The 26,979-nt window shown below is 41.4% G+C and overlaps 1 protein-coding gene across 12 annotated transcripts in view; it reads left to right on the top strand.

The window, feature by feature from the left end:
• The window catches only part of LOC112558212 (collagen alpha chain CG42342-like), a 99,474-nt gene that overhangs the window by 50,671 nt on the left and 21,824 nt on the right, over nucleotides 1–26,979 (top strand). For 8 of the 12 annotated variants that reach the window (XM_025228594.1, XM_025228568.1, XM_025228607.1 and 5 more), the window contains exons 3-15: nucleotides 4,745–4,807; nucleotides 5,118–5,144; nucleotides 10,490–10,525; nucleotides 10,737–10,772; nucleotides 11,246–11,326; nucleotides 11,961–12,023; nucleotides 12,656–12,685; nucleotides 14,727–14,825; nucleotides 15,517–15,543; nucleotides 16,424–16,459; nucleotides 18,276–18,467; nucleotides 25,775–25,900; nucleotides 26,793–26,864. In XM_025228594.1, coding sequence (XP_025084379.1) covers nucleotides 4,751–4,807; nucleotides 5,118–5,144; nucleotides 10,490–10,525; nucleotides 10,737–10,772; nucleotides 11,246–11,326; nucleotides 11,961–12,023; nucleotides 12,656–12,685; nucleotides 14,727–14,825; nucleotides 15,517–15,543; nucleotides 16,424–16,459; nucleotides 18,276–18,467; nucleotides 25,775–25,900; nucleotides 26,793–26,864 — 882 coding nt within the window. In that variant the 5' untranslated portion in view covers nucleotides 4,745–4,750. Of the gene's footprint in view, nucleotides 1–4,744; nucleotides 4,808–5,117; nucleotides 5,145–10,489; nucleotides 10,526–10,736; nucleotides 10,773–11,245; nucleotides 11,327–11,960; nucleotides 12,024–12,655; nucleotides 12,686–13,366; nucleotides 13,442–14,726; nucleotides 14,826–15,516; nucleotides 15,544–16,423; nucleotides 16,460–18,275; nucleotides 18,468–23,801; nucleotides 23,892–25,774; nucleotides 25,901–26,792; nucleotides 26,865–26,979 lie in introns of all 12 variants that reach the window. The other 4 variants (XM_025228584.1, XM_025228550.1, XM_025228541.1 and 1 more) reach the window with 4 other exon arrangements.

The following is a 26,979-nucleotide window of genomic DNA, read 5'->3' as shown; positions in this document are numbered from 1 at the left end:
CGCGCCTTTGATGCTACAAGGATCCTGGACACGGCGCTATCTCCACGTCCTTATCTCGGCCTCTTCACCTGCCCATCAGTACTTATCCTTCCGTCTCTACTCCTCCTACTTCTCCTGCACTTCATCCCCCATCCCCTCAACCTTTAATGCGCCGTTTTGCTCGTTGGCGTCCTCCAACTCATCGTCTTCTGTTCCCGGAAAAGGTGTCCGCCCATTGAGATATCCACATACTCTGGTGTGAGCTGTACTCACCAATGTTTTAGCTCGCTTTTCGCCATTGCAATGTGAATTGGAAGGTCCCGGGTCCCGTTCTGTCGCGGGACACACGTTCTTCTCTCTAAGTCTGGCTTCGGGTGTTTCCTCCGGGTATTCAGCTATTCATTGTTTCTGTTCTTTAGTAACTAAATATAGGCCAGACTGTAATTTCGATCTTTGCTGAAAACTGTCTTTCGTGATATAAATCATCATCCTCATCATCCTGTTTGAAACAGCTTACAAATTTGCTCAATGTTTATCATCTGATAAACGTCTTCTTCTCTACATCAGCCTGGTTTGTGGACATTAGCTTTAAACCTAACCAAGGCAACAAAGGTGAGAAAAATGGAGTGGCCTTTGATAATTCATTCAGCTGTCCGCGGCAAACGTCGCAAACTCAGCATGACCTGTGTGAAAAAATATCATCTCTAATAATCCCGACATCCAAATCTCTTGTCCGTTTTGAACAGATATCCGACGCCCGAGGTAACGGAACTCTAGCGACAAGCTTTTATCGTAAATAGGATGTGCTGCGCTTTCCTTCAACAACATCACAGCCTCTCTCTGAACTTTGGCAGCACTTGACAAACCTCAGGTGAGTTTGCAGGCTCAGGTAAACAGCGCCTGCTGCCCGCACCTCGTTACCGCCTGCAGTAACGTGCAGGTGGCAGGATGTAACGAGAACTACACCTGCCAGAACCTTACAGGTGTTACACGTGAATTGCGAGCCACCGTTGATGTGGGCGAAACCCCGCAGTCCCACTTATGTGTGATCTGGCACGTGCGAGGGCATGTCGAACGTTGTTTACCTACTTGATGCCTTCACTTTCTAACATCTTTCACGCTGCCATCACATGACATGTCTTTCTCCGGAAGACTTATTGTGTTTCCAATGTCTGCACCTGATGAGAAGCCATGTTTCACTGGAAAGGTGTGTAAGGTATAGCTATTAACTAAATGAAATTAATGATTTAATATAATTATTATGAATCAGTGTAACAATTTCTCGTCACATGATGAAATGTGGCCTTGCTTCACGATGGAAGATGGAACACAATGGGAGATAACAACTCTCACGTGATGACGTCACGATAATCTCCCTTTACTGTCACGGTCCGGAAAAAGTTTAATTCTAACCAGAATTTGTAGCAGTTAACTTTTGTTCCATCAACTGCAAGTACACACACTGTTGTCTTCAGAATAACATTGTAGAACCTTTCGAAAAAAAAAATCTCAGTATTTCTCGATCTTTTTTCTCTTTCTTACCTCCAGGGCCTACCATACATCGCCATTACTTTTTATTTTTTATTTTTTTGGAGGGGGTGCGATAAAGATCATTCCTACGAACTCTTGGTGTTTTTTCAAAGCAGTTTCGTAATCATCAAGTCAGGTATAAGATCGAGGAAACAAAATGGGAAACGCTCCATCATTTTGTCAGAGGTCATGTAAAGCTTATCGTCTGATTCCTGAGCTTGTTTACTGGAATCTGATGAAAGGCCAGGTACATCCCCAGTGTGCTTACAGGTGTCTTGGAGGAGGGCGTTTTTAGCGAGACTATATCAGAGCACAGTCGACAGACTGCAGCACCACCAGGGAGAGAATAAGGTCAAGTATCTAACTTTCTCTCTCCTGAAAGCAAAGGAATCGATGGTGGGAAATAATTGTTTTTTCTGTGAGAATTGCTCTGGATCTCCGCCCCATGTATGAAGCGGGGAGGTAACTGTGATGGATACATTATCTGAATGATATCGTTCCTTTTACCCTACAACACGCCTTCTTACCTCCCCCACAACAGGCCTCCCCTCCCTGTCTCTCGTACCCACAGCCTCTTCTTCATGAGCGCTTGTCACCAATACAGTGAAGATCGCCCGTCCTGGGTTCACATCTCGAACGAGGCTAAGTGTTCTCTCTCTCTGCATGTGGCTTCTGTTTACAAAGCCTGCTGCCTGGCCGTGATATAGCTTTTGGTGCTGGCTCGACGAAAAACACAAATTCCTCACCCCCACTCTGTTTTTTTTTTTCTTTTCTCTCTCCATTTCCGCTCCGTCTATCTCTCCCCCCAACCCTCCTCCAGAAGGTTTTAATTCCACGTAATGAGCCAAGCGTAAAATTTGCTGGATAGGGGTGGGTGTTAGGGGGTGGGTGTGAAGTCTGGCACAGCCGGAGTGTCCCACCAGCTGTTACATGTAAGCGCCCAATAAATAACCCTCCCCAGTTGACTTTCAAGAAAAGGGAGGCAAAAACCTAATGAAATGCAGGTGAAAGTCTGTTGAACCCCAGGCAGAAAACCCCGCAGAGGCCATAGAATTTCAGAGAAATGCTTGGTGAAAGTGTGTTTAAAGACAGCGAAGCCCAGGTGAAGCTCGTGGCATTTGTAGCACTGCATAAAACAAACGTGCAAACCTATTTTTAGCATCCTCCAAGACGGTGGAAGATCGCAGACAAAGTTGACTTGACATTTTATCGAATTTTCTTTAAATAGAAGTGATTGTACTTACACATACTAAAAATGAGCAGTCCAATTAATATGTTTACTTTTTAAAAAAAATAGGACTGCTGAAGTAGAGGCATCACACAGAAAAGTGGAAAAGCTCGACATGTCGAGGTGTTGTGTGTCATTACATTGTGGCCACGTGCCTGCCACAGAAAGGTCATATGAATTATTTCTACTGCTCGCCTGCGTGTTAAGCAAAGAGGCAAAAACACTTGACATCCTTCACCAGCAGAAGATAATATATGGAAACTTCCAGAACACTTCGCTAACTTTCTCGTCAATTTTACCAGACGACAGCAACATGCAGAAGAAAGCGTTTTTTCTAGTCAAGGGTTTTTACCTCTTTACCTAACACATCCGCGAGCAACAGGAATAATTTATATGACCTTTCTGTGCAGCTGTGTGGGTAGCAGGGTACAGTAGCAGATACAAGACACAGACCTCCACAAAACATCGTTCACTGTGTCTCATCCTGTGAACACCAACTTGAGACCGGGGCGAAGTGTTCATACAAAGACCGGAGTTCAATCTGATTCTAGCATCGTCCACAGTTCAGAAAGGAATGTTTAAGAATTGACTACGGTTTTGGATTGAGCTTTCATGTCTCAACAGCCACTCAGCAAAGCTCGTTGTTTTTATGTCAGTGAATAAACGATGAGCTTAATAATCCTCCAGCTGAAGTCTCTCAAACACGTTTTTCTTGACAGCATTGTTAGTCGTGTGTCGCAAGCATGTTTCACTAACACTTTTCATTCGTGTTTTATGTTCAAAAACATGCTTATAATTTTGGGAAACGTCTATGGTATCCAGCAGACACACACACACACACACAAATTGAAGATTAATGCCAGAATGCCAAAGGAATAAAAAAAAGTGCCAATAAATTATTATTCTTCAGCGCCTAAAAATATCTTTTTGCAGCAAATTGTAAAGTCATAGGAGTTCATGGAGAAGGAATGCTTGAAAAACGCTTAGCTGGTTTATTTGGCCAAAGCTGTTTGTGTTGAATGTGCGACGGTTGCTCCGCTGACTGGGGGGATGCTTTGAAATAGCCGACACAAAACTGTGCACGGAAATCACGGAAGTCATGGATACCCCTTCTCTGATTATTTCAGGCTCTTTTAGAAATAAACGCTCTTAGTCGACTTCTGAATGAAAGCAGTGCCTTGTATGTCGAGCAAAGACTGTCTCAGATAGAAGCGGAAGTGAGGTGGGATGAGTCGAGATAGTAGGCAAACTGTGCCCTTTGAACCGACCGAAAGCGTAAAATAACCGGGTTGAAGCAAGTTTTATCCGATTTCAAAAGACTTGTGACTACTTTGAAGACTTCTCCACCCACAATCCTCTAGTATCTTCCTATTGATGAATGGGTTTTTGTGACAAATTAACCGGATGTGTCAACATTTCCCGTGGTTCCTAGGGGCTGGTCCGGGACACACAGGTCAACTCTTGCGTTGCTAGGTCGTAGAAAGAGTGAGCTGTGTGTCAGTGAGCTGGTAGGATTGTACTTGTGACAGTCGGCTGTCGAGATGTACATGACAAGAATGTTCGTGAGTTCGATGCACGGCTGTCAAAAACATAAATAATGCTCTAAGTATGCGTCAACACAAATTATTTTTATGCAAAAAATTTATGTCCTCGTGATACAGTCCACAAGCCATGAGCTGACAGACAAAAAACACAAACATGACTGACACATTGTGTTTTGTCCGCTTATGAAGACTATTCTCAGTAATGAAAGCCAGTGAGTGTGTCTGTCCTTTCCAATAATAGAAGTATAATTATTTATATAAAATTATTGTTTTAAAACGTAATTAAGATTTTAAATTGTTTTCAGTTCTAAATTATTCTCTTATTCTCACTCTCTGGACTGGTGGTGGAGGATGAGAGAGAGATTGTCATAAAGTGATGATGGACCACCGATGGTGAAAAAATGGAGTTTCTTATTACATAATTCCAAACGTGTTTCCTTATACACCACTTTCTTTGTTTCAGGTCCCCATGGCATGCCTGGTATTCCTGGCGCTTCAGGTCCTAAAAGGCGACATGGGCCCCATGGTTAGTATCATTTTATTTACCAGCTTACAAACTCAGTAAATATTAATTCGTTTCGCGAAATATTTCGCTCTGTAGTTTTGGAAACCGAAGTAAGAGACAAAACAATATCTTTTAGCATAAAAATCGCATGTCCAAATTTTCAATTGTAAGCGAATACAACATCCTAAGTGTCTAATGCTTTATGGCATGGCAAGTGTTAACACTGTATACCACAAAGATGTAATTCTGTTGTGTACAACAACCAGTTGTCTTCTGTGGCCCCATGATGTCTACCTTACACATCGATTACCAATTTACCTTTGGTTTTCAGGGACCCAAAGGCGTGAATGGTTTTCCGGTAGTTGCCTTTTGTTATTTTATCATGATATCCTAATGCTCAAGTGTATATGCTTTCTTTAAACTTGAAAACAGCTTTACTTACGTGTATCCAGATTATTTTTTTTTTGCCAATGACAAAGTTTCTTTTCAAACAAATTTTATTCAGTAGCAGTTCATTTCTTTTATTACTTGGTCACTTTTTTGAAAATAGATAAAAGTAAAGATCCTTAGGAAAGTTAATGTTTAGTAACCACACCTATACACCTATGTAGAGCAGCAAATGGCGTGGCACTTGATTACAAGTGTGGAACCATCGTCCTGATGTCAGCATAGTCAGGGTCAAGGGTCGCTTAACAAACTGCTTTTTACCATGTTTATGTACTTGCTTTGCTTTGGGCAGACTGACCACCGCTTAGTGTGTAGCTGTCACTAAATTCAGTATTCAGAAAAACTTGGCAGTTGCGACTGTTGTTGGCAGTACTTGGCACACTTAGCAGCCACCTTTCAATTATGCCATGAGGAACGTGGCAGCTCTGAGCTTTGCAAATAATACCCGGGTGTGAGATTTTGCTTCTTCCCTCCCCACCCATGTAAGGTAGGAGTTACTGCATTCCCACCCAGGGCCTAACAGCTGCTTTTTCCCTAACTTTCTCTGGCTGTAACATAACATTCATTGCTGCTTCAACGGTGATGTAATCTGAATTAAAGTGCTTCTGGGTGTGTAAAGAAAAACAGATCGAATATTACGGACGGCGATGTTTGCCGTGTGATTCATCGTGTTTCACGGTTTACCACAGTTTAGTCATCGCTGCACACAAGAGGCAATAAGAACTCCAGGTGCAAAAGGTTCAACAGGTGAGTAAGAGATTCGCTGTTTCTACTCAAACAACCGATGTCATTTCAAGTAACCGTCGACAGCTAACCCTGAGCTATCTCAGTCAGTATGTGTGTAGCCAGCCACGTCACCTTCAGGGAAGTGGACGCCCTTCATCGCCGTCATTGTCGTTAAATCTGTTTCATTGTTTAGTGTCAACATCTTTGTACATCATTTATTTTATTTTTCTCGGTCCTGAGGCTGATGTCTGCGTAGTAAACTGAAGGAGTCATTTTCTCTTTAGAAGCGTTCATTGCCGGTGCTGATGATGACCAGCGGCAGTTGTCGGTGGTGGTGGTGACAGTCAATGACTTGATGGTCCTCTTTCCCTGAGGCTCTCTTTCATACTTCAGAATAGCGAACGATGAATATTTTTCTGTTCCTGGTCATTTTTTGGTATCAATTCTCTTGAGGGAGAGTCCTTCTCCGTCTCATCCTTCATATACTACTGCTGCTGTGTTCATAAACATTCTTATAAAATGTCTGCAGCAACATGAGATCACAGCCTGATTGTCTGAAATAGTACTTCCTTTCTATTTCTCTCTCTTACTCTTCACACACACACACATCAGATTAAATATTTGCAAAGCACCTAAACAGTTAATTCCCAAAAATGCAGCTATTCACATTAAAAAGCTAATAATTAATGTCATCAAATCCTTCTCAAAATCTCACAATGAAAAGAATATGACTCATATTTCTGGCAAAGATTGTGAATAGTGGGTAGCCTGTAGTTAACTGATTAACCTTTGTGGCTTTAGGGAGGTGTGAGGGGGAGAAGATGGTGCATTCCTAAGAGGTGGGGATGTGGGGGAGGGGAGGATTTCGCTCAGGCAATGCTGAAGTTCACGGTGTAATGATGCTGATGTGTTTTCAGAGCTTGTTTAGAGCACACTTTCCAACGGTTCGCCTGCGTCACGCAGTTGGAGGCCTCTTAACTGTAACTCAAGTTGCCAGGCGGGGCCAAGACTTCTCTTCCTTTCTTCCCTGTAACGATTAGTCTACATGTCTGCAAGAAGGGAAGGCATTTGGTATGAAAGTGCATGTCTGGAAGGAAGGAATAAGGAGGATAGAAAATGTTGGTCAGTCGACCCGTTGGTCTGTCCGTTGATTGGTGAATCGGTGTTGGGGTAGTGTCCCTCTCTCCCTCCCTCCTGCGCACCTCTTGGTCTGTCTGTCGATTGGTGAATCGGTTTTGTAGTGTCTGTCCTCCTCCTGAGCACGCACCATCGCCTTTTCCATATGAACTCGTCCTTCATATTTTATAGTAGTAAGATGACATTGTACTGTTATTTGCTCTATGTATTCCATTCATATGCTAAAACCACGACACGAAAGAAAGATAATTCGAAATATCCCACTGTGCTAGTGAACGAAATAACAACAAAACGAAGCAAAAAAAATCAAGTGGAAGACGTTGAGTTTGTTTACATTTATTCCAACTCCTTTTTTTTTCTTTTCTCAGTTTCTCGGCTCCCATTTTCTCACCCTCTTATCATTCCTCCAGCGCTGTTTGGGTTAGAACATAATTTCCAAAACTTCTGCAGTCGCTTTCATCCGAGTGCAGCTGGTGTAACTCACAATTTATTCTCTCAGGCTCAGTTAAGTTTTAATCAATTTTTGCTTTATTTTCGACACTAAGAACTCGTCAGACACAGCGACCTCTCCCAGCAGGCCCTTCCCGAGAGACAAACAGTCTCCGCGTCCCTCGCAGTTTACAAGAAGGAGTGGAGACGATTTGTTTGTTTGTGTGATAATAATATGTGGGTGGGCGAGGATGGGGGGCTAAACTTATATTTTTACTGGAAATGGCATCAATAATGCAAGCAATGTATTGAGGATGGTCAGCATCTCCTGATGAAAACATGCGCGACTAGACATTTTCAGATAAACGGATTTAAAGTTTTGAATTATTCCAAGATGATGGCAATATAGACTAATCATAAAGTGTCTATTTACGGTCGTCGTAATGCACAAGACGGTTGTTGCAGCTGATGATTATGATGCAGGTCTGTGTTTGTAGGCACCTAACCGTCAAAGACTGACCGTACGAGTGATTAGAGATTCCAGTGAAAGTGTCTGTTTACAGTAGGCAAAGTGTCAGCGCCAGACTTTGCCATTTATGATGTCTGTTTGCAATCGTGGAGCCTGCAGTGAAGTGCTTAAAGGTTAACGCTTATGATGAAGTGTCTAATTATAGACGTCAAAACACCCTCGCCAGTCCCTCCGACTGATGATTACGCAGCTGTCTGGTATTTCAGGGGCCCCGAGGGGAGAGAGGCTTCCCAGGATTTCCGGTTCGTCCTTTTCATTCACGCTTTTGGATTATGTTTGCACCCGAACTGTAACTTTTCGCCACTCCCTTGTCTGTTAATTTATTTTCCCATTATTATTGTCCAGAGGTTGTCACAGGAATGCCCTTGCCTCACACATAAAAATCTTCACTGCCAATGAAAATTCTCTTTCTCTATCTTTCTCTCTCTCTCTTCTCCAAGAAATGATTTAATGTCTTTGTTATCAAGTTCTGGTCTGTCGACTTCTGTCACAGTTAGCATCGTGTCGTGCATGGCATGTCCATTCTTTGTCTCGCATTGTTCGTTTCGTCGCCTCTTCTCTCTCTCCATGAGCAAGTGGCAGGTGAAGCAGCATGAGGCGGAAGTCCTGCTGATGTGATGCCTGGCGCCATGTCGCCTTTCTCGGCAAGTTTTATGTGCACAGGCATGAATATTGTCATTTTGCTATAAATGAATTATTCTTCGTCTTCTCACAAATTACCAGCATTTGTGGGTGCACTGTTAGAGCCTAATGTCAGGTGATCGCTGCGCTCGGAGTTTTATTTAATTTTTATTTCTTTTTTCTTTGTTTCTCTTTATTCTTGCTTCTTCTCTTCTTTCTATCATTGGGTTTTTTCTGTTTTATTTCTTTTTCATTTTCGTTCTTTTTTCCTGTGACTGATTTTTCTATGTTAATGCATTATGTTTTGAAACGTTTTAATATCACTGTATAAGCAAGCATCTTTACCAAGCACATACTGATCCACGGAACTACATTGATGTGAAGTATGTCCGTGCACTGATCTAATGATAGCACTAACACACACAGAGAGAGAAAACAAGCTGAAGTTAATTGCTGCCCCTTACTAGTTTGACAGGTTAACCAGATGATTATTCTGCCTTCCACGGTTGTAACTTTTCTTTCTGTGCGCCTCTCTTGTCAACCTCTTCTCTGACTAATCAGTGTTTTCTTCACTCTGTGTACACTTCTTTTTTAAGTCAATGGGCTGGGTCCAGTGTCCCTGTGTATATGAATATGTGTGTGTGTGTGCAAGTGTCTGCGTGCGGACGTGAACATTTTTACAGCTGATCAACAAGGATTGTTTTGAAGTTTTGTACACATGTTCAAGGTATCAAAAGTAAGACTTTGTTATAAATATTTACACCGTCCATCCATCTTTCCTCTGCCTGACATTATTTTTGAAAAAAAAGCCTGCCACGCCTTCAACGATTTGATTTCGAGGTCCTTGTTATTTTAATAATTTTAGCGATCGAACATAATTGGTTTATACTTGAAATGATCTCTTGTCTTGCATTAATGTTTACTATATCTCGACATGCAGGGCTTTGCCAAATGCGCACGATTTTGTCTTGTTTGTGTTGGTCTCTGTGCTCTGATCACAGCGAAGCACTTTAAGGACGATGATGCATGTTGTAGCCACACTGATGTATGTGCATTGTGCTCCTTTCACGCTTTGCTCCAGACATCTGCTTGCTTCTCGTCTTCGTCTCCGCCAATACAACAGCCATTGCTTGTACTTGCCAGGCAATATTGCCATTGCTTCTAACGACTGTCGCATACATTACAGCACATAATCTCACTCGGGCAAATGATGTATATATGTATAAATTATTACCTTCTTCTTCATCATCATCATTGCATAGATCACAGCAGTTAAAGCGATGTAATTGTAACTTTTACTTTTAGCAAATCGATGACTTGATTGAAAGGTATTTTAAGAACTCTGCGAATATTTTTTTTAGCTGGGAAAATAAACTATTTGTGCATTTTCAGGCATTTAATTTTTATCGTTTGTCTTGCGCCAATTGGTAGAATTATTTTTTTAGTCTGGGCTTTCGTCTAACTTAACGTCAATCTGTCATTTTTTCTTATTTTCCTTCTATCAGTTCTTCCTAGATTCTTTTTTTTTTTTATTCATTATTCATAGGTTCATTCATTTTGTATAATTTTATATCATGCACTATGTGCATTATCAGTTATTTCTTTGTCTTTATTTGTCGACATCGTATGCAATGAATGAATGTGATTTTTTTACATCGTTTACTTAATTTTACATAGCATACCGTTAAATTTCATCTTGTGTGATACAAGGGAACTGTTATCGTAGTCTGTGTGGCCCGACAAGTGACAGGGTTTATATTACTAATAAATAAATGTGTGTCCTATGTTGATGCGTAAGTCTACCTTTTTTCCAGGGTCCTATAGGTGCACCTGGAAAGTCTGGTGAACCGGTAAGTAACGGAGCATGGCCGCTGTGTCGCCTCATTATTGATTCAACAAATGACGAATATTCTTGTATGTAAACATATTAACTCACAACCACGAACAATTACTCTCTAGTTTATTTTTTGCGTTTTCTTAGCTGACTTAAAGGCATACGTGGGAACTGACCTGTGTAGCCAACAGGAAAATTCTTATAAATAATAATATTGTGTATTGCAGGGGGTGTCTGGACCTAAGGGCGACAAGGGAGATAAGGTATGATAACATCTTTCTAAAGGAGAAGCTAATGGCGTCGGTCCCACAGAGAAAGTACAAGTCTGAAAAAAGCCAGAACAAATAAACGATAGCAAAAAACACCTTTGTCGACATAAGTTATTCTTCCTTTTTTTTTTCTTAAAGATCTAATGAGGTGTAATTTTTGTAAGTGCTAGATACTATTTCCCCAAATCTGAGTGAATGCCCTACATCCACTTTCCAGATACAAACATCACCATGCACACATTTGGGGAAATATCTTGTACAGAGCTTTACTCAATAATTTTTTTTAAATGGCATCCCAGTAGGCTTTTAATCTTTCTACACAACTTTGTATGTTTTCTTGTTTTAAGCACAAATTATCCTTAAAGCTGTACATATTTTTTAATGTTACGAAGATTTTCGTTTCCCTTTTCATTCATGCCCTGTTCATTACCGAATTCATTCATAAACTTGCTGTGTGCATCCCACAGGGGGATGAAGGTATGAAGGGAGATAAAGGAGATACTGGTCTTCCAGGCTTTGATGGTATGGCAGGGGCACCGGGGCAGAAGGTATGGTAGTCTTGACAACGTGTTCTTGTGGTTGTGTTCTTGCTGTCGCTGTCACTTTTAATTCTGAGCGTTTTATTCTTTGATTTTGTAGAAAATTTTCTTTTGTTTTTAAAATTAAAAGGCACGACTTAAATACACTGTCTTTTAAAATCATTTAGTATTTTAATAATAGACACCTCAGACACAATATTAAGTAAACATAAGAATGGTGTATAAACTTTTTATTAGTAGCTTGGATTCTAGAGGAGCGTGTTTATAATATCGGTCTATTACCCTTCTCCACTACCCCATGTCAGAAATCCATCCATGTTTGCAATCTCAACCAAACTCTTAGTTTTCGGGGTTAACTCCTGTTTCTTCTTCACCCCTTCCCCTTTATTTGCCTTTCTTTTCTTTATTTTCGTGTTGACAAATTTTTCGTGTTAACAGTTGTACCTGTTTGATCATTACTAAAGTTTTATTTCACTTTATGTCAGGTGGACTTTAACTTCTGGCAGCTTACACTGAGACCAGAGTTTTGTTCTAATCACGTGATTGCAGCGTTTCTCTGTGACGAGTGTTTGTGTTGTGCCTTGAACTGTCTGTCCCCCAGAAAAATTAAACCGTTTATTTGTCAACCAAATTGCTCTTGCAGGGCATCAAAAGGTCCATAAAATTGGAGGGTCAAACCGGGACACACGAAATTGTTCATTTAAAGGTATTTCAATCAGTCCAGATGGCGTTGTGTGTTCCTGGAATAAAGCAGCAATTTATGCAGTGCAGGCCCCAAAATGTACACACACTTCAAATGCTTACATAATATGGAGAAAATGGATTTTTAGTGATCGGATTTGCCTGGGTCATTAATCATTTGTGTTTTTTAGATACTCTGACACCCTAGACATGAACAAAAATGATGTAAAACCTCCCCTGGCACCCATCTGAGTAAAAGAATAATGTCAAAACTCTCTTTGATTTCGTTGTTACCAAACCATCAGAAACCAGAAAAAAATAATATATCACTTTAAACAGTGTGTGTACATTTGTGATGGTCACTATGAGTGCCGCATTTTTCTTTTTGGCTTTAAGATGATTCATCTCTTCCGGATACCGCTAACTGGCAAAATTCTCATGATTGGAATTACGAAAACCGTTAATCATTATCGCTTGTGGAAAATATTTTTACATAGGATTTTAATCCTTAATGATCTGAGAAGTTCTAAACCAAATACCCATCTGAGGTCTCCTTTAGCTGTCAGAAAGTCTTTAAAAATGTTACTAGATATGTCCTGTGCCTTGTTCTGACAAAATCTGTATCATGTATTCTAACTACGCGTTTCTCAATCACAGGGGTCAACGTACGAGGTCATTACAATAAAGGTTCGTGACTTAAGTACACTTGGCACGACATATTGTGGTCTTCATTTTCGTCCATTTTGCACGAACCTTTCAGGACATTCAATTATGTTGCACTCTCCTTTGTGATTTCAAAATGCTTTGTGCGATTATTCATTTGGCAGGCTTCATTAGCACGTTTGTAAGTGTTTCAGACCAGCATGCCACTTGCAGAAAATGTGAAAAAACGAAATTCTACACTGTCCTTTTGCAATGCTTTGCATGATTGTTAGTCTGATTGCCTACATTTGCATGATCGTCAGTGTTTCAGTTCAACACGTGGCTTGCAGAAAATCGGTTTCCAGGCTTTTTTCATCTTTTATAATTTTTCAAGCCTATTATCTGAATGCAGCAAACTGTTTTGTTTCAGTGTGTCTTTTCTTTCCAACAGATCTCTTCTTCAATGAGTTAGAAGGCCAAGAGTATGTAATTAGATACAAACTTACATGTTACTGATGATATTGTATTTGCAATGTTGTGTCTCTGAGCCACTGGCCCTGCTGTGTTAGCACCTGGTGGCAGGGTAGCGGACTGTACACGTTGGCCCTGCCACCGGGTAGCACGTGATGTGCAAACCACAGGCCGGAGCGTGCACGTCCGCGTGCTTGCATGTCTCTGGCACGTCGCACATGACTGCTTTCGCTTTTGCATGGCAACCGTCTCCAGGGTGACCGCGGACCTCCTGGTCTTCCATCTGGATTAGACGGGTCTGAATGGGAACTGAAGATTGTGCAACTAAAGGTAACCATGGCGACAGTTTAGTCGCAGAATAAATTTGGACAAATATATTCATAAAAATTATATTATGAAGATAAAGAACTGCTATGTTTATCAACCTTCGCGTTGTATGTATATGTATGTGTGTGTGCGTGCGCGCTAGGGCGTTTGTGTGTATGAAGGACAGAGATAGAGAAACCCTTTTACATAATTTTTATGCAAAAAAGTATTCGACATCCTCCGAAATTATCAGACAGTTCTGCTGCTCTAAAGTTAGTTTCAGACTGTTATCGTTAGGAAAGATACGCGTCTGTCTGTCTGTCAGAAGGCAAGCAGTTTTTCTTGCAAATTAAGATTTCTAGAATCATTAAAAGAATCTTTAAAGCTTTTCCAGAAATACGAAGCTGTCAGGCGAACAGGTGATGATAGTTTTGTCCAAAAAGCTGCAACCGTGCAAACAGCGTTTTCAGTTCTCTGTATGCTACCACCCAACCCCCTCCCCCATAATCCCACCAACACACACACAAACACAAGTGAAGATATGGATGCATGAATGGATGTATATGTATGACGCTTGTTGGCGCGACAGTGTTGGCAAACACTTTTATTAGCGAGGACAGTCTTGCACTTACCATATCGTGTTTTGCTCTTGTTAATCCCAATGTTTGTGTGCGTGCTTTCTCTTGTTGTCGTCGCCAGTCGTTCACATTTCTCTTCGTCGCCATCCGCATGTAACGGCGCATGTACACTTTGGCAAGGCAACCACGCATGCGCAGTGGCGATAACATTGCCTGTTAGTCTGCTTTCTTGTCTGCACGTGCTTCTCAAATAGCTGCTCCTTGTTTACAGCACTAAAGAGTACATGTTATCTACTCTTTTTTTTAAAATAATAGCATTTATAACGGAAGAATATGTAAGACGAAAGCTGTTGGCAGCATTGGTAAAGTGTTCGATTTAGACGCTATTGACCTTCGTCACTGAGACTAAGAAATTAATTCAACAAGTGAGTCCAAGATTCAACGAATGTCAGATTGGTACAGTACACGTTGGTACAGTAAGCACTTCTTGCTGCCTTAAACTTGACAAAGGACTTCGCTCGTCCTCCTATTTTTGTGAGTGACAGTCACAGCACGCTACTTCACCTTTATTTCTCCTCCATCCTCGCTCAAGTAAGGAATAAATTCCGGGATGTGGAGAGGGTGCCAAGCGATCGCCAGATGGCAGCACTTCTGCGGGAAAAGTAGAACTAATGTAAAAAAAAAAATCCTTTCTTTTGGAGACTCACGGACGTCCGTACTTTGATTAACAGGGTGAACCTGGTGAACCTGGCCCACAAGGACCAAAAGGAGATCCTGGTCCACCCGGGCTACCCGGCTTTGATGGCGTTACAGGACCGCCAGGAAAACCAGTCAGTGGTTTAGCTGTCTCTTTTTCTCCTACTTTCTCTTTTTGAGTCTCTCTCTCTCTTTGAGTCTCTCTCTCTGTTCCCTTCTTTCATTCTGACTTCTCCTTAAACCCCTCTTCTCTTTCTTTCTCTCCCGCTCACTCTCTCCTTATTCTATTCTTTCTCTTCTCTCTCTTCCCGCCTATCTTTCCCCCTTCTTCTCTGTGTGTGTGTGAAGCGAGTGTATTTTTGTTGTTTGGTTTTTTTTTCGGGGTTTTTTTTCGTTGTTTTTTTTTTTTTTTTTTTTTTGGGGGGGGGGGGGAGGGGTGTCTCTTCTCTTTCATTCACTTTTACCGAGGGTGAACGTTTCCAGATCAGCTGACGTGTGCCATCTCTTCATTTCAACTCGGAACGAAACAGAGTTGGTTTCTAAGCTGTATATGCGGTTGTAGTTCATTTGTACACAGCATTTATTCCACATACTTTAACTCAGGGCATGCTAAGCTTTCCCAGCTGCTCTGGAATGTTCTAGATACCAACAAATAAAACATAAGAAACCATCTTCAAGGAATAGATATTTTCATCTATGTTTGGTAAGCAAGTTCTTTGCCGCCTGTCATTAACTTTTACAGTGTTATTATTTTCAAATTTGTACTATTATACATGTACCCATGATCTATAAAATTGTTAATTACAAACATCTTTCTCATAACAGGGGCCACCTGGACCAGAAGGACCTCAGGTATGCAGTTTGTGTGTGTGTGTGTGTGAGAGAGAGAGAGTGTGTGTGTGCGAGCGTCTGCACAGGAGTTCGTGCCTGCGTGAGCTGTCGGCAATGTCCCCAAACTTCCAGGGGAAGACTACTATGTACTCTTCCAATCCCCATTCCTTCCCGGCGAGGTAGCATGTGGTGTAAGGGAAGCAACTCTAGGAATGCTTTATTCACTTGTTTTAGGTGGTAGCCTCCCATGTTTAAATTGCCCTTAGCCGCGGTCCGCTCGTTTTTTGTTTGTTTTGTTTTTATTCTGTTTTTTGTTGCTGTTAATGTTCGTTCCAAGAGGAAGACTACTATGTAGTCCTCCAATCCTGCGGGTTGTCTTTTATTGTTTCAGCAGTGTGACTTTTGAATGGGTTATGAATGAGACATGAATAGTTTTGTGCATGCAATTGTGTATGAATTCTAATTTTAATCGAGCTGCACCAGAATTGCCCTCTGGGACAAATAAAGTCTTATCTTAATCCCCATTCCTTCCCACGAGGTAGCATGTGGTGTAAGGGAAGCAACTCTGGGAATGCTTTATTCACCTGTTTTAGGTGGTAGCCTCCCCTTTTTAAAATTGCCCTTACCCGCGGTTAATACGATCCATTAAAAAAAAAATCATCCTTCCCTGGCGGCGACAGTTTTGAGCATTTTATAACATAAAACCAATAACAAAATAAGTGCGTATTCAAAACAGATCTTTAAACAAGAGCAACCTTTGAAGCCGTTAAGCTCGCGTCTTCGGTTTAGCCTACCTTTATGCTAAGAATAGACTACTTAGAGACGATAACAGCGTCATTATACTTTGTAGCTGGTTTGTGTGTGTGTGTTCCTGTTTTTATTTTTCCCTGTCTATTTTCAGGGGCCAAAAGGAGAGGAAGGAAAGTCCGGAGAAGCTGTAAGTGTAATGAATGTTATGCCTTTTCTTACTATCATGGAATAAATATTTTTTTAAATTTTGTCTCAAACGTTTTTCCATCAGTCCGTTTTTGCCTTTAACTTTCTCATTTTATGTTTTGCTCAAAATGTAATGCTTACCTCCTTGACTTGGAGACTTAATAGAAACTTGATGTTACTCAATGTTAAACTTTAAATCTCATTCTTGTATTCTGAAATGACAATCTTCAAAAGGGCTTCTTACTGTCCCATTTCGCATAAGACAAAGTCTAGCAATAATGGTTTCTTTTATTACTGAAGATTTATTTAATTGCAATCAATGTCTCATTTGATTTACTTAGTGCCTGTAAAGTGATGCGAACATGAGAGAATGGCATGATTCGAGTCAGTAATCTTTTGCATCCTCCAGTTGCCTTGGTATCTGCTTCTTTTAGCCTGAAAGGCATTTGAAGACTAGCGAAGGTGCAGAAAAGGCTTTTTGCTGACAATATTGCTCTAAAATATAACATCTGTGTAAATAGTTCGACGAAAGTCTTTATCTCCCTGTGATACATAGTACAGGGTACTAATATATGTTTCAGGAACGAAAGATTGAGTGAATATTTAGATGTAGAATAATTATGTACTGAAAATACAGTAAATCTGAGATACACACAAGGTAATGTATGTTAGTGTGTAGCAATATCCCGTTTCTATATAATTAACTTTCCTTACATCCTTAGTAATACTATGAAGTACAGTGCACATAATACAATATTCTAAAAAGCTTCAGCGGGCTTATTTTATCTTTGCTGCTTTAAATGGCTTTGAACTCTACCGCAAGAACATTATAGTAGAGTAATACTGAAACTCCTCCGACTTGCAGAGGGTTCGGTGGTATACTCAGGGACAAATGACTCACCTTGTGTTTGTTCGTTATCTGGAATTATCTACTTAGCGGAACTAACGCGTGGACTAACTCTATATGCAGTGAAATACCTGGTAGATTGTTTCAGATGGCTGTTGCAGTTTAATTGCAATCAATGGGGTGAAATAAGAGCAAACGCTTAGTGACAGACCCCTCTATCCCGCAGTCTGTTCTCGTACGCGCATTTCTGTCACTGCCACATCAACCACTGCTGTCCTCCACTGACAAACATTTCACCAATACCATCGTCTTCACACAAAATCAAGTCAAAATATGTTCAGGTCAAGCATTGCTCATTTCATCGCTTCTTATGTGCTTAGCAATACTGATTTGTATCGCACACGTAACACACACACTCCCCTACGCATGTACACAGCACAATATACTCACAAACACACACACGCCTACGCATGTAGACATATCTACGCATGGACACAGATACAGTATACACACAAACAAACACCATCGCACACTACTCATTGCACACTACTCACGGCCCAGCACAATGGAAAATAAAGGGAAGTCAAATGGTTTGTCCATCAAAGACAAAAAATGAGGAATTTTAGAGAGGAGAGAAGGAATGGTTTTGTTGCTGAAGGATTCTATTCCTCCGAGCCCCTTCGCTGTTTTTTTAATATGAGTAGATAAATTTAAAAGCCCGTTCGTGTCCAATCCTGGTCGGTCCCTTAGTATACACCTTTATTTTAAGAATTGAAATTAATAGCGAAAACTTGTCTGCCGTTTATAATGGGCCAGTCCCAGTAAACAACAACAATAACAACATATGGCTGGCTCAATCAACTGGTCCAAACTGATGAGTGACACCGTCGCTGCGGGTGACGTCGCTCACATCGTCACTGGAGTGACGTAGATCGGTCCAGTCATTGAGATGCGCCCGTGTCCTGCACAGGGTCCGCGGGGAGAGAAGGGTGTACGCGGTCTAGAAGGCCTCCCAGGCCTACCAGGCCTTCCAGGCATGCCGGGCCGCAAAGGCGAGGCAGGTAACACTGTCACCATCAGGACAAACACAACGACTGGACAGGAAATAGCGGTCCAAGCGACATCCGGGTTTCCTGGCCCACCCGGTCCTCCGGGCCCCAGAGTGAGTTTTGCATGCCATGCGTGCGTACCCTGGTTGCCGGAGTTCTGACCCTTAGTGCAATGATGTAACCAAAGACTAGGACCTTAGTTCCCTCCCTTAGGTTTAGTGTTTGTTTACGTGTATACAGCAGAGAGTTTCATTCTCACGAACCTCATTTCTTGAAGCCACTAAGCGTGACCAGTTTCTTTGCAAGCAAACGGAATCTTGAATAGTAATGCCAATACTAATAACAATAATGCAAGTGCTAATAATGCTAATGTAAGTGCTAATGATGTAGAAATAACTGGTGATGTGTGTTTATTTATTTTGAGGAGGACGAGAGCGAGACTTCGAGTCTCTCCCATCCTTCCATCCTCAAATTTCATTTTGAAACTGATGAATGTTGAGAAAAAAAATGTCAACGTTAATTTTTTTTAATACCTGGTTGTGTGCCCTCTGACATAACATCTTCACTTCTGGTGCATGTATACTAACTGCATCGTGAGGTCATGAATACTGAATGCATGTCTTAGCATCGGAGATGTGTGTTGTTTCCGTAATAGTAAGCTTTCCAGCTAGCATGGATTATAATGCTTTCCAAGCTGGTATGAACGTGCATAACTTCCCCCACCCTTCAACCTACCCAACCATCCCTCGAAACAGTACTTATCAAATCTTGCCAGCGCATGTGAGATGCTTTGCTATATTCTAACAAGCATATCAGACACCCCAGCTGCACGACGCTAGTGTTATTGCTTACATACTAGATCATACTAATACATGTTCGGTCCTAATCATGATAATACAAGCCATAATTTGTACCACTAAGCTGCATGAGGCCTTGTGTATTTACTGGTTTTAAACTGCTTGAGATCTGTCTCATAACCACGTTTGTATATATCATGTAACTAACCTTAAATTACAGATATATCTCTTAATTTTTTTTTTTTTTTGAGTTAAAAAAATCACCGGATGCTTCTCTAAAACTGAATTGTTACCCGTCAGAAAATGCGACGTTTCACAGCCGAAATTTGCACCTGTGTGCTGGGAAGAGTTTTGTGCTTTGTTTGGCCTTATGTCAGTTTTATATTTCCTACGTGACGATGTCGCTGCAGCGGCAGCCAGTTACACCGCACATGCGCAAAGCGGTTTCGGGAACAGCGCGGACTAAAATTGCTTGTGTTACAGGGAAAGCCCAGAATGAGTGGTCTTGGGAGTTCTGACTCCCATCCCACCTCGTTCCCTGCCGGCTTCATTCAGGGCAATCCTGGCCCGCAGGGGCCCCCTGGTCCCAAGGTGAGAAACGGACCGTTGGGGAGTACAGGACACAGGGCAGTTGACGCTTTGCTGCTGACGCCCCTCCTGCTGACGCTGCTGTTGAACTGTTTTGCGTGTCTCGTGCTGGGGTTTGGGTTCTTGCTCTGCTCCGCCTTTTCATGGATAACTCGCCTCCTCCTTCCATCACAACCCTCAATACCCCTCCCCCTCCCCCATTTGCAGTTTCTGGCGCCACTAACATAACGTTGACAACGTGAAGCTGTTGGTGCATTTATCGAGCCCTTGATGAAGATGCGGGACCTGGGGATGTTGTAGTATGGACATTTCCTGCTGGTCACCAGGGGCGCTCCAGATAAATACCCTGACAGCTTACGTCAAAGGCGTTCTTACCTTTTACTTACCTTTGCTGCAGTCACAGAACCGAGCGTTCTTTTTTCCCCTCGTTTGCTAAATCCTGATTTTTACACGAACATCTGATGAAAAGTCTGTATGCTATTCAGCTGTGTAACTGCTGTTGACTGCAGCAAGGGTACTTGTTGCCTAATTTCCGCTTTTTTGTATGTCTGCACCTCCTTCCATGGATGGCTTGTCCCCCGTGACTGCAGCATAGGTGCCTCGAAAGGTCGCCCCACACATCTCCCCTCAACTCATCCTCCCTTACTCCCCTCCCCCCAATGTCGGGCGCACGTTGCCAGCCATAAAAGCATGTTGATGTGTGTGTCAACTCTCTCCTAGTCGGGACCCCTGCATAAGCGTCATCGCACGTGCCGCCTCGAGGTCAAGGACATCAGTGAGGTGAAGCGAAAGAAGGTCAAACGTTTTCAGCGAAAGCGAGTCGGCAAAACAGAGGGCGCGGTCGATGCCAGCGATGACGATGTTGTTGACAGCAATGACAATGAGGAAGGCGATGAGGAGGAATATGAGTTGGTTATCGAAGATTGTGGCGAAAGCAAGGTATTACTGACACCACACAGAAGGAAGAGTTACTTCTGCTGCTGTCACGGCCTCAGCCATTGCTGCTCTCCCGTCTGTCAATCCCTGAAAATAACTCGTTCGTGGTGGTGGCTCCAATATCTCATACTTTGTCTCATCCTTCGTCACAAAGCTTTGCACATTCTTAGTGAAGGAAATATGTATATGCGTGTCTATCCATGCTTAACTTTCACATTTTTCAATTTAATGCCTGATCAACAACAGACCATCTTCTTTGCATTCTTGATGCGGAAATATTAACCACATGTGTAAACTCTACACACTTTTTGTTGTAACTTTCTATTATCTTCAAGCTATCCCCTCTCCTGCTTATTGTCTCCGTAAGAACAGCTTTTGGATGTGTGGTCTCGTTCGATCGACTGACAAAATTGTTTTGTTTACATAACTTTTCATAGATTTTTAACTTAAAATTATTTGAATATTTTCAGCAGAAATCTTACGACAATTCAATTGTTTTCAAAGTTCGTGAAGTTTCTGAAATCGTGAAATCTTAGGATCGGTATGAATGATAGAAGGGTGTAGTGTTTAAGCTCTTCATTGAAGTTCTGCAGAGGTTTCAGCTGAGTTCGTAACTTGTCCAAACGTTAAGAGCAAGGGCTAGGGGAGAAAACTCTAGAATATAACACTGGTAAAGAAGTAGTTCTCTCCCCTTGAAAATACAAGTCATTTTCCATTTAGACATTTCAGTGTAGAACAGATATTTTAAAACGAGAGGAAATATCAGTTACTTGAAAAACGGTATTTTAAGGCAAGTCATTAATTCCAAATTGGTTGATTGAGGCGGATGGGTGAGTGGTTGGCTGCTTTCTTGCTTACATACCTGGGTGATTGGTGAACGATTTGTTTTCTTATCTCTTTTTGCTAAGCGGTGTTGGCTAAATATATCATCTTTCTTTCTATAAGTCGTTCATGGCATCTTTATCTCATCTACTAGTCTTAGGGCCTTCTCATTCAACAAGCTCTTTCCCTAACCTCCCCCAAACAACCCTCTTGTCCTCTTTCTTCTAACCCCTGAACAAAACTTACGCAGCTTTTCCACTAACCAGATGAATAAATAGCAGACTGAACCACAAGCAAACTGCCTCAATTATTATTCAGTTCAAAGCCAAAGTGTCTGTCCCTTTTTTATGAAAGTACACTCATTTAAAGGTTATAAATACTCAGACCCACGTACTCAGTAAGTGACATATAATACTGTACAATGTACATGTTTGTGCGAGTCAGTATATTTCCTTACATATAAGATGGTTGTAAAACTTATTTTTAATGTTGACTGGGATTTCACAAGCTTAATCTTGCTGGCATGTTACACTTTGTTTCAGAGATGATCGTCTGAACTTGTTGCCAAAGAACGGGTTCGTCCGCTGTCTTTATGGGGGATATACGATGCATGTAATTGTTGTTTACGCTTTGTTTACAGCAGGTCAGACGGTTGAATATGAAGCAGTTTGAAAAATTCTGCCAGCCTGTCATTTGAGTTTTACTGAACTGACTTTCGTCTCATGTGGTTGTTACTTTTTACAGAGAACAGACTGTACGATTCAGTACAATGTGTTTATTATTTGGGTAGGTTGAGGATTAACAAAATTTGTTTCTTTTAGCAGGTGCTCACAGTTAGAGATTATTGCTGATGGAGATTTCAACACGTTTTAGTCACGAGAGCCGATTAATAAGAGTATTAACTTTTTTATTATGATTCTCTTTTCTAAAATAGTACTAACTTCTTTTCATATAGCATGTTTTTTTCAGTTTTGTGAGGATTTTTGTTCATTGCAGATATTTGGCAGGAAGAGTAACTGGCACCTGGGCCAGCTTAGCCCTTTGTTATAACAAGTGTTTTTACCTTTTGAAACGGAAGTGTGCTGGAGTGCGTGTACCTCAGTTCTTGGTTCTGTCGATTCTGTGCCATGTGCGTGAATGAGTCTTACTCGCCGTTCACTTTTCATTCGCTGTTCACATGTCTCTAGCTTTTTCTTCTTCCGTCTCCTTTTTTCTCTCATAGTATCCCACCTCCCTCCCCAACTGCCCCCATGTCCAGTTCCTAAACACCATTTTTTGACAGCTTCGTGTAGCGACTTTTACATTTTGTCAATTGTTTATCGTATCAGACTCTCACTTATACTAAGACCGAGATGTGTAGTTTAAGTTTGCCTTTGTCTTCAATATACTGATGATGATTACTTTGTCACAGTATAGTTTTCTTGTCTTTCATTCTGTTCTGAATTGTTCGGTGATGCATTTGCTACCTGGACAGTGTTTAATATCATGTATTATTTCTAATTAGTAATTACTTTGTTACTGTATCTATACTGGATCAAGAGACTATATGGTAACTGCGTCCAACTCTGTCGCTGTTATGTGCTATTAATTATATTATTATAAATTATTATTTTATTATAAGACGATACAATGTGTCTGGGGTAGTCACGGTGGTTTTCTGGTTTCTATTAATATATTCCGAGTGGTTGACGATAAGAGCAGCAGATCACACATGAAAGTTCTGTATTTAATTTTACCCATCATGCACTTGTGTTTCAAAATAATGAATAAGAATTCAACTCTCTTTGGGCCGAATGGTCAGAATTCAGTACAAACCGTTGTAGACGGGAATGAAGGATTTAAGATAAGTGGCTTTTGCCTTACGGTATTCAAAGAAAAATATGAACTGGTAGAGAGGGAGGGAGGTTGAAAACTGCTTGCATTGAAGTCGCGGTAAAGGTGGAGCAGAGTGAAGTATAAAATTTATTACAATTGTTAACAAGTTGACATAACATTGTCATTCATTGTTCTTCTAACAAAAATGCTTTGTGATAAGATGATAAAGGAGATAAAGTGCCTTAGCGCCTTTCCTAGTGGTAAGCATTTAATGATTGGAGGGAACAGCGAGTCAATAGCCAAGGAAACAAATTTCTAGACGTGGAAAGCGTGAGAGATAGAAGATGGCAGTCAGTCAGGAAACACATAATGTCAGAAGAAAAATGGGAACAATACCGCTAGGTGATTTGTGGGGAAAGACAAGACGAAAGGCAGGTAACTATGATGAAGAACAATAACTCTGCAGCTGGGCGCCTGTGTGTGTTGTAGGGCGAGATCGGCATGCCGGGTGTTCCTGGGCCCAGCGGACCGGCGGGCCTTAAGGGTGAGAAGGGGGACAGGGGCGCTAGGGGACAACGGGTAAATACGCATGATGTCCACCCTGACTGTAGGTGTCTTCTTGCTCCCTTCACTTATGTCACACTCACTGCTCCTGCACCTCCTGCGCCCTGTCTGGCGCTAACAAGCCGGGTATGGGTGACCACCTTGCAATCTCCAGACTGCTGTATTTAGTGAGCTCTTTCTCGAAGATATCAAAAGTGTTCAAAGTTTTACTCTGAGACACATGATGATTTTTTTTTTTTTTTTTGTAATATCCACGCGTCATTCTTTTGCGCTCTTAATTCTCTGTAAATAATATTTCGAGCTTTCTAAATAATCGTGTATTCAAGATAGCTGCAGACGAGCTTTTCACGTAGTTCAACTGACATGCTTATCAAAAGGATAAGGATTAAATACAGCATTTTTTTAAACAAATACACTGGTTTAAATTAAATCAGGAGTTTTACACAAGCTGGTCACTCGTACAAAAGTTTGAAATCTCTAGGTTTACACAGGTATGACGGCTTGACAAGCAGCAGCATCTTTCAGTTTTCGGGACCTTTTTGTACTTTGCCTGAACCTGTCCATAATCTGCCCAGTGAGGTTGACATGATTCAGCTCTGACATTGCTCCGCTAAATGATTGGTATTTTTGCCCATTTTGCTCGGAAAAGAGATGCTAGAGGCCTTAGCACCTTAAAGACACCAAAGTCTTGAACGGAAGTGTACACCTGGAGATTTCACCTGTGACTCAACTGTTCGTGCGAGTGATGTCACTCCTTTGTGGCCCTTTATCAGTGATCTTGTAGAATTCTGAAACACATGCACTGCATGCTGGGTGTTCCTGGACCCAGCTGAACAATCCACTGGAGTTGGATGTCATAAAGAAAACAATCAGTCGTCTTCTCCTGTACATTTGAAGAAATTATTGGACCAGTAGGCAAGTCTACACCTGGTGGCAAAATGTGTGCAAGTAGAAAATATGATTCTACCAGGTCATGAACTGGAGGCCATCAGGCTTTGCTGGGTTGTGGTTGTGTCCCTTCGAGTGGTAACAGCGTCCTGTTCACTCAGCATGTCACAAGTTATCGTCTCTGTTTCTCTAACCCAAACTAAATTTTGCGGAACGCACCTTTATCATCCTTCCTACTAATTAATATATGTTGTAGTGTACAGTAAACCACCTCACGAAGTTTCGAGTGACATAGACTTAGTGCCTTTAGTGTGTGTTGTGCCTGTATCTTGTAGGATGTGTTCCTTGTGATCTGCTCCCAGCATGCCCTCTGCATGTTCAGGGCAACAGTAGCTGCTAATTATCTAGTCTTTAAATGTCCCCTCCCAAGCACCCACATTTTTCTTAAAACTGACTCAATATTTTAGACAATCTGTTTTGCTTACCACGCTCTCTGTTAAATATGATTTTAGATAATGTTTAGGTACTAAGCGAGAAGCGCTTATTATTTATTTATTATTTAAAACGTCTCCCGTCGTGCCTGTGGAGAGAAATGCTGTATGAAATATGTCAAACTTTTTTATTGTTTTATTATAGTCTATTAGTAGTGATGGACAGCATTACAAAATTCTACTCTTAGGAAATTAATTTCTAATGATGATGATAATAATTCTTATTTTACGCCTGGTTCTGGCTAGAAGATATTCACTGTGAACAAAACACACGCACACACACATAAAAGGAAGTCAGTAAATTTCGTATTAAAAAAAGTATTAATTGAAAGTTCCAATTTTCTGTATCTACCCTGTATGTGTATCATTTACAACTTCAGCTGTTGCTGAGGATGTGGTAGGTCAGAGACATTGGTCAAACGTCTGACGTCTTTAGCTTGTAGAAGATTGTCTCCACGTGTGTTTGTTTATGTGTTCAGTTTATGTTTTACGCACGTGTCGTCACACTTTGCGCTGTAGGGTCGACGTGGCAAGACAGCCAAGGCAACCTTCATAGGCTTCCCTGGCCCCCAGGGGCCGCCTGGCAAAGACGGTGCACCTGGTCTACCCGGAATGAAGGGCGCCCTCGGGCTGCCAGGTCAGCAGGTAGGCCGGTCACCCCTCGATCCCTCCCCTCCCCCTCCCGTGTTTATGTAGCTAGTCATGTGACCATGGCACCTGACGTGTGTCACATGTGGTATACACATCTTGCTAACGTTTCACCTTTTGTTTTGCTCATGCAGTCGATGTGCATCAATGCACTACTTGTTTCTCTCACCTTTCAAACTTTATTTTCTATGCCTGTCGTTATGCTGTGGCTGCTCTGCCTCTAGGAGGTAGCCCTGTCTTTTGGATTGCATGTTTCACAAGGATATATCTCTCGCAACACAAAAACAAAACTAGCCGCAAATTATTTAACTGTAATCGCTCAGATGATCTCCCCACCCCCCACCAAAAAAAAAAAAAAAAAAGTTAAAGGCGACCTTTAGAAAATCTGATCATTACTATATCTACATGCTAGAATATATATAAGGATTTATATTAAGATATTGAAATTTGTAAGTAAACAATTCTGGTTATGTATTAATTAACATTATTTAGCTGCCTCTATTGATGGATGAATATTTTTTTAATTTAAATATTAAATCGAGTAAAGTCTCGTTATTTTTAAAATATTTATTAATCTTTCAAAGTGACTGAGTTTCTAACATTGCATCTATGTTTGCACAGTTTTGCATTACTTGCATATTTCTCGCTTTCTTTCTCTTTTAATTTATTTGTAAATGAATCGCATTTCGTGTGCATTTGTACTGCTGTCTGTATTTTCTACTGCGATGTTCTTGCATAATGTATGCAGAAAGCAGTCGTTGCTTTCTTCACTCCACTCTGTACATGTACATGCCGGCACAGCATCAGTGCCCGGCTTGCCAAAGTCAGAACAGGTGCACCTCAGGTGTTCTGGACCTGCGTAATGAACTTGTCACGTGACAACTTGCAGGGTCTGAAAGGTGAGGCAGGTGCGCCCGGCAAGAACGGCAAGGACGGAGCGGATGGTATCGTAGGAAAGCCAGTGAGTCTCACCTTTAGCAGCTGCTCGCATCTGAAAATATTGCCGGACTTTTATGATTATGACCCTTTCAGAGTCTTTGGTATATCTAACGGCCTCTGACCTAGTACCCATTCTT

This window comes from Pomacea canaliculata, linkage group LG1 (assembly GCF_003073045.1).
Source record: "Pomacea canaliculata isolate SZHN2017 linkage group LG1, ASM307304v1, whole genome shotgun sequence".
Classification (NCBI taxonomy): Eukaryota; Metazoa; Mollusca; class Gastropoda; order Architaenioglossa; family Ampullariidae; genus Pomacea; species Pomacea canaliculata.
This window is presented reverse-complemented; position numbering and strand designations above follow the sequence as displayed.